The sequence below is a fragment of the Trachurus trachurus genome (genome assembly GCF_905171665.1).
Source record: "Trachurus trachurus genome assembly, chromosome: 20".
NCBI lineage: Eukaryota > Metazoa > Chordata > Actinopteri > Carangiformes > Carangidae > Trachurus > Trachurus trachurus.
The window spans coordinates 23,252,866-23,266,516 of record NC_139911.1 but is presented as its reverse complement, the minus strand read 5'-3'; the positions used below and the strand labels follow the sequence as shown (position 1 = coordinate 23,266,516).

General features: G+C 45.8%; 1 protein-coding gene across 1 annotated transcript in view; it reads left to right on the top strand.

Moving 5' to 3' along the window:
* The window catches only part of LOC311003559 (protein NLRC3-like), a gene marked incomplete at both ends in the record, with an annotated part of 385,386 nt that overhangs the window by 356,432 nt on the left and 15,303 nt on the right, over positions 1-13,651 (top strand). Inside the window, 2 exons of the mRNA XM_083995326.1 lie at positions 4,468-5,009; positions 11,416-11,589. Coding sequence (XP_083851452.1) covers positions 4,468-5,009; positions 11,416-11,589 — 716 coding nt within the window. The remainder of the gene's footprint in view (positions 1-4,467; positions 5,010-11,415; positions 11,590-13,651) is intronic.

Here is a 13,651-nt window from a genome sequence, read left to right as displayed (position 1 = left end):
AGAACCGCCAACATTCTAATCCCCCTTAAAACGCCACAGCGGTCTCCCAGACCGTCACGTGTAATTACATTGTTTCCAGTCGCACAGTTCTGTAAGTGGAAAAAATAAGATTTAATTTTTAGTAGTGTTAGTCCTTCTTCATATTACGTTGTGTTGGGGTCTTGATTGGATGTGGTTGGGGGGTTAGACTGAGTGATGTTACAGCACCGCCTGTTGCACCTACGGCACACACGTCTGCCTACAGCTGAAAGTGACGCATCTGGACACGTGTGCTGCTCTCATGTCAAGAGTCGATGTCGCTGTTCACTGGATTTTTATTTTTTCTAGGTCAGTTTGTTATCAACTCCAGTGTTTTACAGTTGTTCTACCTGGATACTACGTAGTTTAGGCTCCACGCCCACAGAAACCTGTTATTACCGGACTGGACAGCAGCCGAGAGAATTATTATTACCTACGTTCTAATTCAATAGTAATCATTATAAACGAGAGTGAGTAGACGCCTATATGTGGCAGAGATGGGGACTCGAGTTTGCGACTCGAACTCGAGTCGCACTTAAGTCGCACCCACAGAGACTTCAGACTTGACTTGGACTCGTGCCCTAAAGACTTCAGACTCGACTCGGACTCGTGTTTTGAGACTCGTGAACAATCATTATTTTTTTGGCTCGTGCCTCCCTCCTGACAGGACGGCCGACAATCTTTTCTTTTCTTTTTTTTTGCCGTTAACACACCACTAGCGGAGCAGCGCCACATGGCCGGTAACGTTATTCAGATGGAGGTTAGATCTTCATATTGAACTCCTACAGAGTGCAGCCAAACACCAGTGTCTAAAGAGAGAGGAACAGCAGAGCTCCTCTGACAGCGCAGTCAGCTGTGGGTGAGTGACAGGCGACTGTGAACCGGCTTTTTTTTTTTTTTTTAATAGCGGCACCGTCCGTAGCCTACATGTGAGGTACAACGTCCGCTTGTTGTCAGACCTTCCTTCACGGGGACTAGCTGCTGCATAACTGGCACATATCAGGCTACTGTAGGTTAAATCCTCCTGTTTATTTATGTTTTTGCTGCAAAATATGACTGAAGGCTCGTATGGAAGTCTGCACATGTCGACACGCCCCCATGAGTTGACGGAGCTAATTAAAAAAATAATAACAACCAGTTCTTCTCTCAGGAACATGCGGTTCCAGAAAGGTTTTGCTGCACATAAAGATGTGAGCTATAGGTACCATCCAGATCTAATGACCTATAATTAACAGCCTAAATCATTTTCCATGTTGTTCCTCTGGGTTTTCTGAATTCAACAAAGCAAAAAAAAAAGAGAAAAGGCCAGTGCAGAGGGGCAGAGCAGCTTTGATTCTTTCTTGACTCAGAACAGTTTCCTTTAAAGGAAAGCTTTCATTGTGTGTTTTCTTCATATTGCATTGCAATATCCTGTTTAAAGTGATCATATAATAAACAACTAATCAATACTGTATAGATAAAGGAGTGATAATAACCTACAGTAAATGCTTTGAATCTCTTAGACATAGCTGTGCAGTATCCTTAGTAGACCGGATAGCAGCAGATGATAAAGGGTCATTACAACCAGAAGAGACAGGAGACTTTTATTTTTTAGAGACTTGAGACTTGACTTGGACTCGTGACCAAAGACTTGAGACTTGATGAAGTCTCACCCCTCAAAGACTTGAGACTTGATGAAGTCTCACCCCTCAAAGACTTGAGACTTGACTCGGACTCGTGACCAAAGACTTGAGACTTGACTTGGACTTGCAAAAAAAGACCTGTGAACATCTCTGATATGTGGCGCTTTATATCTAACACAGACTAATCATGATCTAGTCTGTCCAGAGCCCACAAAATAAACGCTCACCTCCGTTACACAGACAGTCCGCGCACCTCCGTTACATCTGCATGGAGCACACGTGTGCAGCTGACAGCTGCGATATATCTGACAGAAGCAGCTTACAATTTCCTCATCACTACCTGAGCCAGCATCCAATCCTCCCTTCCTCACGTCCCGAGGAATCTCCTGGACATATCCTGTATTCTGTGATTTTCCTCTTTTCATTTCTAACCGGCCTGTTTCAGTTTCTGCCCGTATACACCCGGTCTCTCTCTCTCTCTCTCTCTCTGTCTCTCTCTCTCAGCGCGAAAACTGCAAAATGGAAACATTGTAATAATTGCTATGTGATCACAGCTGGACACAGCGATCTATAACTGCCGTTTATATGCAGCGTTCTGTGGGACCGCTGTTGGCGGTCCGAGGTATAATTGCTCAGAAATTGAGTGTGTTTCATTTTAATAAGTTGTAAGCTTCAGAAACCATCAAACACATATATTTAGGAAAAGTCACGGACTGAGAGACCTGTAGGTTTAATGTAAACAAAGTAATTTACATAAGAAAAACACAAACGGTCTGTGAGACCGTCTTGGCGGTTCTAGTGTTAAATTGCTCTTCCTCACAGTTTTTCATGGTGTTATCTGACCGTGAAGAGAAGGGAATCTTTGGTGCAGGCCTTATTTACATTGATTTGCATACTTAAATAGAGGCGTGGACAGGGAGGAGTTCGGCACTTCTACATGTGCGCTCAATTCCAAGTTGATTGGGATGAACAAAAGAAAAGTGCTTGGATCCATGCGTACGCACACTTTGATACATCAGATTTTTTTTGTGTGTACAACAGTTTCTGGATTCTAGCGTACGCCATGTTTCAGTAGGAAATCCACGCAAGTCTTAGTACATGAGGCCCCAGGAGGAGGTGACTCTAGTTTTAACAGAAATGTGTACATGTCTTCACAGAGAGAGGAAGAGGAGTGGTGTCTCTGTGGACCAGCAGCTGTCCTGCTGTGGTCTCTGTCAGGATGTCCTGCAGGATCCAGTCTCCACCAGCTGTGGACACTGGTTCTGCAGACAGTGCTTCACCTCATACTGGAACCAGTCTGGTTCTTCAGGACACCCCTCCTGTCCGCAGTGTGGACAAAGACCCAGAACCAGAGGTGAGCTGCAGGCAGCCAGTCAGAGCAGCTGTGGACAAAGTGAGAGTGAACATCTGTCTGCTAATGTGGTCATTTGTGAAACCAGGACCTGTTGTTTTCTACAGAGTCATTGTTCCATCACACAGCACTGACATTTAAGATGATGATTCAAACCTTTCTCTCTCAGCAGGTAGTAGTCTGCAGGAGGTTATAGATGAACATAAGATCGATCTGAGGAGGAAATGTGAACGAGTGACTGAAGGAACTGAGGGAAGAGGATGTGGAACCCTCCTCAGCAAGATCTTCACTGAGCTCTACATCACAGAGGGACAGAGTGAAGAGGTCAATACTCAACATGAGGTGAGCCAGCTGGAGACAAAGTCCAAGAAGAAGTTCCTCCATGACACTCCAATCAAGTGCAACGACATCTTTAAAGACTTACCTGTCCTACAGAAAGAGGACGTCTCTACGGTCTCACCTGTCCAACAGAGAGAGGACGTCTCTACGGTCTCACCTGTCCAACAGAGACCCATCAGAGTGGTTCTGACCAATGGCGTCGCTGGCGTTGGAAAAACCTTCTCGGTGCAGAAGTTCACTCTGGACTGGGCCGAGGGCTTGGAGAACCAAGATGTCAGTCTGCTGGTTCTGCTTTCATTCAGGGAGCTGAACCTGATCAGAGATCAGCAGTTGAGTCTTCTCAGGCTGCTCCATGTTTTCCATCCAACATTACAGAAGGTGACAGCAGAGCAGCTGGCTGTCTGTAAACTTGTCTTCATCTTTGACGGCCTGGATGAAAGCCGACTGTCACTGGACTTCAACAACAGGGAGGTTGTGTCTGATGTCACACAGACCTCATCAGTCAACGTGCTGCTGACAAACCTCATCCAGGGGAATCTGCTTCCCTCGGCTCTGGTCTGGATCACCTCCAGACCTGCAGCAGCCAATCAGATCCCTCCTACATGTGTTGACAGGGTAACAGAGGTCCGAGGCTTCACTGACGCTCAGATAGAGGAGTACTTCAGGAGGAGGTCCAGTGATGAAGAGCTTTCCAGCAAGATCATAGCACACATCAAGATGTTCAGGAGCCTCCACATCATGTGTCAAGTCCCAGTCTTCTGCTGGATCACAGCTACAGTTCTGGAGCACATGTTGACCACAGACCAGAGAGGAGAGGTGCCCAAGACCATGACTGACCTGTACTCACATTTCCTGCTGGTCCAGACAAAGAGGAAGAAGAACAAGTATGATGGGGGACAAGAGACAAGTCCACAGGAGCTGATGGAGGCCGACAGGGAAGTTCTTCTGAAGCTGGGGAAGTTGGCGTTTGAGCAGCTGGAGAAAGGAAACATCATATTCTACCAAGAAGACCTGGAGCAGTGTGGTCTGGATGTCACAGAGGCCTTGGTGAACTCAGGACTCTGTACTGAGATCTTCAAAACAGAGAGCGTGATCTTCCAGAAAACAGTCTACTGCTTTGTTCATCTGAGCATTCAGGAGTACCTGGCTGCAGTCTACATGTTCCACTGTTTCACCAACAGGAAGAAGTACCTGGGAGAACAATGTGATGATTTAACCTTGGATGACTTCCTGCAGAGAGCCGTGCAGGAATCCCTCCGCAGTATAAACGGTCACATGGACCTGTTTGTTCGCTTCCTTCATGGCCTCTCTCTGGAGTCCAACCAGAAGCTGTTAGGAGGTCTGTTGGGTCAGACAGACAACAGTCCAGAAGCCATCCAGAGAGCCATCAACAACCTGAAGAAGACGAACTGTGATGACATCTCTCTTGACAGAATCATCAACATCTTCCACTGTCTGATTGAGCTAAAGGACCAGTCAGTTCATCAGCAGATCCAACAGTTCCTGAAGTCAGAGAACAGATCAGAGGAGTTCCTCTCTGAGATCCAGTGCGCAGGTCTGGCCTACATGCTGCAGATGTCAGAGGAAGTTCTGGATGAGTTGGACATGGAGAACTCCAAGACATCAGCTCAGGGACGACAGAGACTGATCCCAGCTGTGAGGAACTGCAGGAAGGCTCGGTGAGTCCAGATACAATCAATATAATTATTGATCAGTGGTTTAATTAGGGTTCTGATAAACACAGATTTTCATTATTCTCAGTTTGACTTTGAAACATTTCCAAACATGCAGGATAGGGCATATGGACTACAGCCTCAACACATGGGGCAGGTTCTCTACTAACTGAGCTAAACCGCCCCTCAACTGTGTTTTTACTGCAGCTTTCATCTGATTTCAAACTGACACATTTGATATTTTCTCTCTTCACAGACTTGTTAATTGTGCACTCTCAGAGCTTCACTGTGAAGTCGTGGCCTCAGCTCTGAAGTCCAACCCCTCCCGCCTGACAGAACTGGACCTGAGCTCCAACAGACTGAGTGATTTATCAGTGAAGGTTCTGTGTGCTGGACTGGAGAGTCCAAACTGTAGACTGGAGACTCTGAGGTGAGTTCACTGACTGGACCTGTTGGACCTTTGTCTGTGTTCAGTTCAAATGTGTGAAGTTCAGTTTGAAGTAGCAACTGATCGTGACTCCATGTTGCTGCAGCTGGTAGAAGGTGAAGGGTCAGAGGTCACTCAGAGGTCAGTGTGATGATGATGATGATTAGGGATGCACGATAACATTTTTTTTAAACCGATACCGATTACCGATAACTTTCCGCTTCTGAAGGCCGATACCGATAACCGATAACATACCTGGAGATTAGAAAGACTAGTCAGGACCTAACATATATCGTGACAGTTTTGACTCTTTAAATTAAGATATTCTATTAACAAGCCTTTCAAACATTTGCTAAACTATTTGATATCTCAATGAACATCTATTTAAATAAGGTGCATAACTTATTGATATAAAAAATAAAATACTCTAGAACTGATTTTATTATATTATTTATAATCATTATTTTATTTATTTATTTTACTCATTTAAAATAAATACCTAGTGGGAAAAGTGCATCCCACAAGGTAAAAAAGCCTGACTGGTTCCATACAAATGAATAACTTTTCAGAGAGAGAGAGATTGTGTCTGTGTGTGAGAGACAGACAGACAGACAGACAGAGTGTCTGTGTGAGAGGGGTGGGGGGGTGCAGGGGTGTGTGTGGTTGAAGGGGAGAGAGAGGGAGAGTGTCTGTGTGTTTGTGTCCCGGTGGCTTCTTACAGTTAGCTTTATGTTGCTAGCGTCGTTAGCATCGTCCTCGTAGCTTTGAAAACTCCGTCGGAGCGACGTCATGTTTCAGGTGACTGACCAGGTTTGCTCGCGCTATTTTTCCCTCCTCGTGGAGCTTCCTTGGAACATTTATTACAGATATCCAGCGAGCTGTCTTCTTTATTACCGTCCCACATTAGCGCCGTCATGTCCTAGTAAGCACATGCTGCGTTCATGTGTTGACGGGAATTCCCAGTTCCCGTTTTGCGAGCCGTTCTTCAGACCTTTTTATGTTCATATTTCTATGGTTTATGTGTAATAAGGGTAATTGGTAAAATATTGTGGATAAGACGTTGATCAAGTTAAGTCGGCAACTACCAAAATTATGACCGAGCTGACGAGTTGTTTTCCGAAATGAGGGACTATTCTGATTTCCGTCAGAAAGTTGTTTTTCCGATTATAGGGAGGCCACTTGAACGCAGCATTCACTGCAGGCCGCAGGTCTCCTGTAGGAGTAGAGCAGAGCGCTCTGAGTGAGAGCGCTTGGTAAAAAAAAACGACCCATACCGCAGTGCTGACAAAAAATATATACTAAATCTTATCGGGCCGATAAGTTATGATATCGGATTTATCGAAATGACGTCATAATTTCCTGATATCGGGCCGATAATTATCGGACCGATAACTATCGTGCATCCCTAATGATGATGATGATGATGATGATGATGATGATGATGATGATGATGATGATGATGATGATGATGATGAGCTGGCTCTCAGATGAAGCTGCTAACAGAACAGCTGGATCAGCCACTGCAGCTGAAGCTGAGCAGATGTGATGTAGATCTGAGTTTTCCCTCTTTGCTTGGTTCAGGGTCAAAGGTCAAAGCAGCTTCCCAGTGTGAGAGGTCAGGTTAAAGTCCTGTAGCTCAGAGAATAAGGCTGTATTCGAAACCGCATACTATACTGCTAGTACGTACTGATTTGGCCAAAATGTAGTATGTAGTATGCAGTATGCGAAAAAAAAGCAAAATCTGCAGTATGAGAAAAGTTCCCGGATGTCGTACTGATTCGGAAAATATTTCCAGTATGCATCTGACCAGTCTACATCGCGTACTGTATCCCACAATCAGTGTTTCCCCCAGAAAATGTGTTAGTTAAGGTGGTGTCTGTCCTGTTGGCGGGGGGGGGGGGGGGGGGGTGCGCGCGCGAGCGGATCGATTGATTGGCGAGGGGGGGGTGTGCCGTATAAAGTTTCGCTTTCACCATGCGCGCTGCTGTTATGCGCTTCTCTGTGGTGTGTAGAGCAGGGGTCTTCAACGTTTTCCAGGCCAAGGACCCCCAAACTGATGGAGAGATGGAGCGGGGACCCCCTACTTATATACAGTATATTGTATAAAATTGTGTTTTATATTTAACTGGTCCTGTAGTGCCATACAGGGCCGTTGTATAGGGGAGAAAGGTGATGATCATTATAGGGGCCCAGCACCCAGTAGGGCCCACAAAAACCCCAGTAGTCTAATCTTTGTATGACTGAATTATTCTGCATAAGACCCTGACTAATACTCATAGTAATGCTGCATTAGCATCAAAACAAAGTAGGCTAAATAAGAAATGATAATAGATACGTAAAAGTGGAAAAGTCAGGGGGCAGGGGCCCACTTTAGTATACTTTCAGGGGGCCAAGGATTCCTAGCAACGGCCCTGGTGCCATATGCCAAAAGTACCATGTTATGAACTATAAATCACGCTTTTTTTAGGAGTTTGGCTGGTCATGGGACTTTTCGAAGGGACTTACATAAAAAACATATGCCATGCCATCTATGATCACAACAGGTCACAACTACGCTCGTGGTAACTGAACGCTGCTACTACACCAATGAAAGAATTACTAAACCATAAAAAGACAGAGAAAACAAAGCAGTGTTTCCCCTACTTTGTTTTTTTCTCTGGCTTTTTATGCATTTATTTTGAAAGGGCAGCTGGAGAGAGACGGGGGCGCGGAGAGAAAGTGAGAGGGGGGGATTGACACGCAGCGATGGGACTGTCGGAGGGTCGCTGCAGCGGCCGTGCTCTACCAAGACCATGACGCTCGCGACTCACCCCCAATCGTCAGCGCCGCGGTCACCGGGGCTGAGAACTTTTACACCGGGCGCGCCGTGTCATGTCTCGGTTCCACGGAGCGTTTCAGTGACGGCCTGACGCTGCTGCATTGTTGCTGCGCTATGAGCAGACGTGGCGGCGCGCGTTAATGTCACCGTCGTGTGTGTGTGCTGTGAATATCGCTACATTTTTATTTTTTTAAGACGTTAGTTTAGGCGGCAGCTCTTTGTTGTTAAGGCGGCCGCCTTAACAGGAAAGTGCTGCGGGAAACCCTGCACAATGCAATGCTCCCCTGACGTCCTAACGTAACCAGAGCGTAACCAAAGACGGTAGTGTAGCCGTGTACCGTAACTATAGTTTAATAAAATAAAACTTAATGCAGACTGATCGGTTCATTGTAAAATATTTATTTATTTTTTGTAAATGTGGTGATTTCTGTACGTAACGTTAGGCTCCAGAGCCCCGAGGCAGCGCTGCTCACACACAGGAAGCTTCACTTTACATTCAAACAAACTAATGCTACTGCCACAATTGAGATTTCATCAATGAGACCAACATTTTTCTCCTAAAAATAATTTAACCAGCCGGTGGTAAACCTTTAAAAACCTGCGGGTAAGTTAATTAGCGATGGTTTTCTCCTCCGGAATGACGTCGTAGTGCTGGCCGGCCGAGCACGTCAGGAGCCGGGCTGCTGCCTCTGTGATGTCCCAGTCGCTGCGGAGCTTCACTTCTCCGAAAAACATCGGAGCAAACTTTTAAACAGCCGTCATTTGGATAAACTGGCCGTATATTTGGGGTCTTAACAGTTACTTTCTCGCATGAAAAAATATTAAAACTTAATAAAGTTACATAATTACAGCGCTAGAGCGAGAAATACAACAGCTTTTAGCCTGTTTTACAGCTACTGCTACCGGTTGCCGTGAAATGCATTCTGGGAAACTCGTATACTGCATACTGCGATGATAACGGCGTCGGTCTGCTGAAGCAGTATACTGAATCCCACATTCAGTATGCAGTATACAGTACATATAACGCAGTATGTAGTAGGCAGTACGGTAGTATGCGGTTTCGAAAACAGCCTAAGTGTTGGTTTGATGATCCCACTGTGGAGACACTGAGGCTCATGAACATCAACACTGGGCTCCACAGGAAGGAAGCTTCAGCTCATGGTCACATGACATTAAAGTGAGAGTTTACTTCCTGTCCACAGTGTGTGTGAAGCAGCCTCTGGTCACATGACTCCAGTGTCAGTGAGAGGTCAGAGGTCAGATTTAGACAGTCACAGTGTCTCCTGAGCCACTGTGACTGTGTCCAACGCCTCTGGACCTCAAGCTTCATCCAGCTTCAGCTCCTCAGCTGCTCTCTACCAGTGGAGCTGTGAGGAAGAGACCACTTCACAGTCAGTGTGGACAGCAGGAAGCAGCTGGGACACAGCAGCTCTCCGTCTACCTGACAGGAGCCTGAAGTTCGGCCTTCTGCAGCATCTGGTCTGACGTGGATCAGCTGTGGATCCGGGTCCTTTAAATGTGTTTGTGCTGCAGCGTCTCAGTGAAGATCACACTCGTTCTTCTCCATCATCAGTGAGGTCAGCTGAACACCTGTCAGGTGTTTGTGCAGGAGGCTCTGGATGTTAGCTGAAGGTTACCTGGTTGGTTCTGCAGGTCTCAGTAGCTCCGGTGGTGGACTGAGGCCCAGCACTCGTCCTCCTCCAGGTCCCAGAACCAGAACCAGAGCAGGGACCAGTTCTTACCCCTGGAGACACCACAGTTCAGATTAAGAGGTCAATCAGATTCAAAATGTCTCATAAACACATCGCGGATCCAATTAATTCAGATCTGATTAAATTTTGGTTGATAGAGTGGATTATTCATTCTGTGCATGCACGCCCTCGTACGTAGGAGTCACATATTGACATTCACGGGAAATAGGAAAGTCAAAGCAGTGTTGCCAACTTGGCGACTTTCTCACTAAATCTGACAACTTTTTTTGTCAAAAGGGACTAACAACAATCTAAGGACTTTTCCTGGTGTTGTTACGTTTCTGGTTTGGAGCCCGGATTGAATGTAGATCGCTTTATTTAGCATTCATGTATACAGATCAAATAAAATTAATTTAATCTGATTGTTTTCAATCAGATTGAGGAAAACACTGCATATACTGTAAACACAGCTAGAGAGTCAAAGAGACTGAACAGAGAGCGAGGATGAAGGATCCGGTGGGAGGGGGATTCATGGTCCACAGAACCAGAACCAGCTGTCAGGATCACACTGAGTCCAACAGGTATTGATCAGATATTGATTGTATATTGACAGACTGAGCTGAGGTCAGCAGCAGCTGATGAATCTGTGCTGACATGTGCATGATGTGTAGAAGGCCATGATGAAGATCCACCAGAACAGCTTCTTACCATCACTATCGACTGGTTTAAAAGAACTGAAAAAAGGTTCAGAGACAGTGTAAAAAAAACAACAACTCTATCTTCTTATTTTATTCTTTATTCAGATTGAAGAACTGCAGATTGTCAAAGACCAGCTGTTCTTCTCTGGCCTCAGCTCTGAAGTCCAACCACTCCCACCTGAGACACCTGAGACGCCTGGACCTGAGCCTCAACGACCTGCAGGATTCAGGAATGAACGAGCTGTGTGGTTTTCTGGAGAGTCCAGACTGTAGACTGGAGACTCTGGGGTCAGACTCTGTTTTATTTCTGTGCTCAGATGAATGTGATGTGAAAGTTGTGTTGACACTGAGCTGCAAACATGTGGCTGATATAGACTCCTGTTTTCTTCTTCTGTGCTTTTAGTCCAGTAAACTACAGAAACACAAGTAATGTGTCAGACAATAACTGATCTATAATCAATAGCTGGTGGCTCCTCCTCTTTCCTAAGGTTCTGTGAACAGCCAACATCCCATAATAAGCAGGTGTGTGTGCTGGTCAGCAGATTTTTGTCTCTGAGCTTTATTAGTAGGCTATTGTAAACATATACTATCCAATTCTTGATGAATACATTTTCAATCTTACTGAAAAAATGGGAATATTTTAAAATCATGGTTGAACCCGCCTCACCACATGGGGCAGGTTCTCTACTAACTGAGCTAAACCGCCCCTCAACTGTGTTTTTACTGCAGCTTTCATCTGATTTCAAACTGACACATTTGATATTTTCTCTCTTCACAGACTTTTTCATTGTGGACTCTCAGAGCTTCACTGTGAAGTCGTGGCCTCAGCTCTGAAGTCCAACCCCTCCCACTCGACAGAACTGGACCTGAGCTCCAACAAACTGAGTGATTCATCAGTAAAGTTTCTGTGTGCTGGACTGGAGATTTCAAACTGTAGACTGGAGACTCTGAGGTGAGTTCACTGACTGGACCTGTTGGACCTTTGTCTGTGTTCAGTTCAAATGTGTGAAGTTCAGTTTGAAGTAGCAACTGATCGTGACTCCATGTTGCTGCAGCTGGTAGAAGGTGAAGGGTCAGAGGTCACTCAGAGGTCAGTATGATGATGATGATGATGATGATGAGCTGGCTCTCAGATGAGGCTGCTAACAGAACAGCTGGATCAGCCACTGCAGCTGAAGCTGAGCAGATGTGATGTAGATCTGAGTTTACCCCCTTTGCTTGGTTCAGGGTCAAAGGTCAAAGCAGCTTCCCAGTGTGAGAGGTCAGGTTAAAGTCCTGTAGCTCAGAGAACAGTGTTGGTTTGATGATCCCACTGTGGAGACACTGAGGCTCATGAACATCAACACTGGGCTCCACAGGAAGGAAGCTTCAGCTCATGGTCACATGACATAAAATGAGTTTACTTCCTGTCCACAGTGTGTGTGAAGCAGCCTCTGGTCACATGACTCCAGTGTCAGTGAGAGGTCAGAGGTCAGATTTAGACAGTCACAGTGTCTCCTGAGCCACTGTGACTGTGTCCAACGCCTCTGGACCTCAAGCTTCATCCAGCTTCAGCTCCTCAGCTGCTCTCTACCAGTGGAGCTGTGAGGAAGAGACCACTTCACAGTCAGTGTGGACAGCAGGAAGCAGCTGGGACACAGCAGCTCTCCGTCTACCTGACAGGAGCCTGAAGTTCGGCCTTCTGCAGCATCTGGTCTGACGTGGATCAGCTGTGGATCCGGGTCCTTTAAATGTGTTTGTGCTGCAGCGTCTCAGTGAAGATCACACTCGTTCTTCTCCATCATCAGTGAGGTCAGCTGAACACCTGTCAGGTGTTTGTGCAGGAGGCTCTGGATGTTAGCTGAAGGTTACCTGGTTGGTTCTGCAGGTCTCAGTAGCTCCGGTGGTGGACTGAGGCCCAGCACTCGTCCTCCTCCAGGTCCCAACAGAACCAGAACAGGGACCAGTTCTTCCTCCTGGAGACACCACAGTCCACTGTTGCTTTGTTTGTTTTCAGATAAAGAGGTCAATCAGATTCAAAATGTCTCATAAACACCTAGCAGATCCAATTAATCCAGATCTGATTAAATTTCGGATCGAATTGAAAGAGGTAGTCTACGCCGAGCGATAATCAGCTTCATTCTGTGTGTTAACGGCTGAATAGAGTGGATTCGGTTGATAGAGTGGATTATTAATTCTGTGCATGTACGCCCTCGTACGTCGGAATCACATATTGACGTTCGCGGGAAATAGGAAAGTCAAAGACTTCCTGGTTTGGAGCCCGGATTGAATGTAGATCGCTTTATTTAGCGTTCATGTATTCAGATCAAATAAGATTGAGATAAGATTTAATCTGATTGTTTTTAATCAGATTGAGGAAAACACTGCATGTACTGTAAACACAGCTAGAGAGTCACAGAGACTGAACAGAGAGCGAGGATGAAGGATCCGATGGGAGGGTGATTCATGGTCCACAGAACCAGAACCAGCTGTCAGGATCACACTGAGTCCAACAGGTATTGATCAGATATTGATTGTATATTGACAGACTGAGCTGAGGTCAGCAGCAGCTGATGAATCTGTGCTGACATGTGCATGATGTGTAGAAGGCCATGATGAAGATCCACCAGAACAGCTTCTTACCATCACTATCGACTGGTTTAAAAGAACTGAAAAAAGGTTCAGAGACAGTGTAAAAAAAACAACAACTCTATCTTCTTATTTTATTCTTTATTCAGATTGAAGAACTGCAGATTGTCAAAGACCAGCTGTTCTTCTCTGGTCTCAGCTCTGAAGTCCAACCCCTCCCACCTGAGACACCTGAGACACCTGGACCTGAGCCTCAACGACCTGCAGGATTCAGGAATGAACGAGCTGTGTGGTTTTCTGGAGAGTCCAGACTGTAGACTGGAGACTCTGGGGTCAGACTCTGTTTTATTTCTGTGCTCAGATGAATGTGATGTGAAAGTTGTGTTGACACTGAGCTGCAAACATGTGGCTGATATAGACTCCTGTTTTCTTCTTCTGTGCTTTTA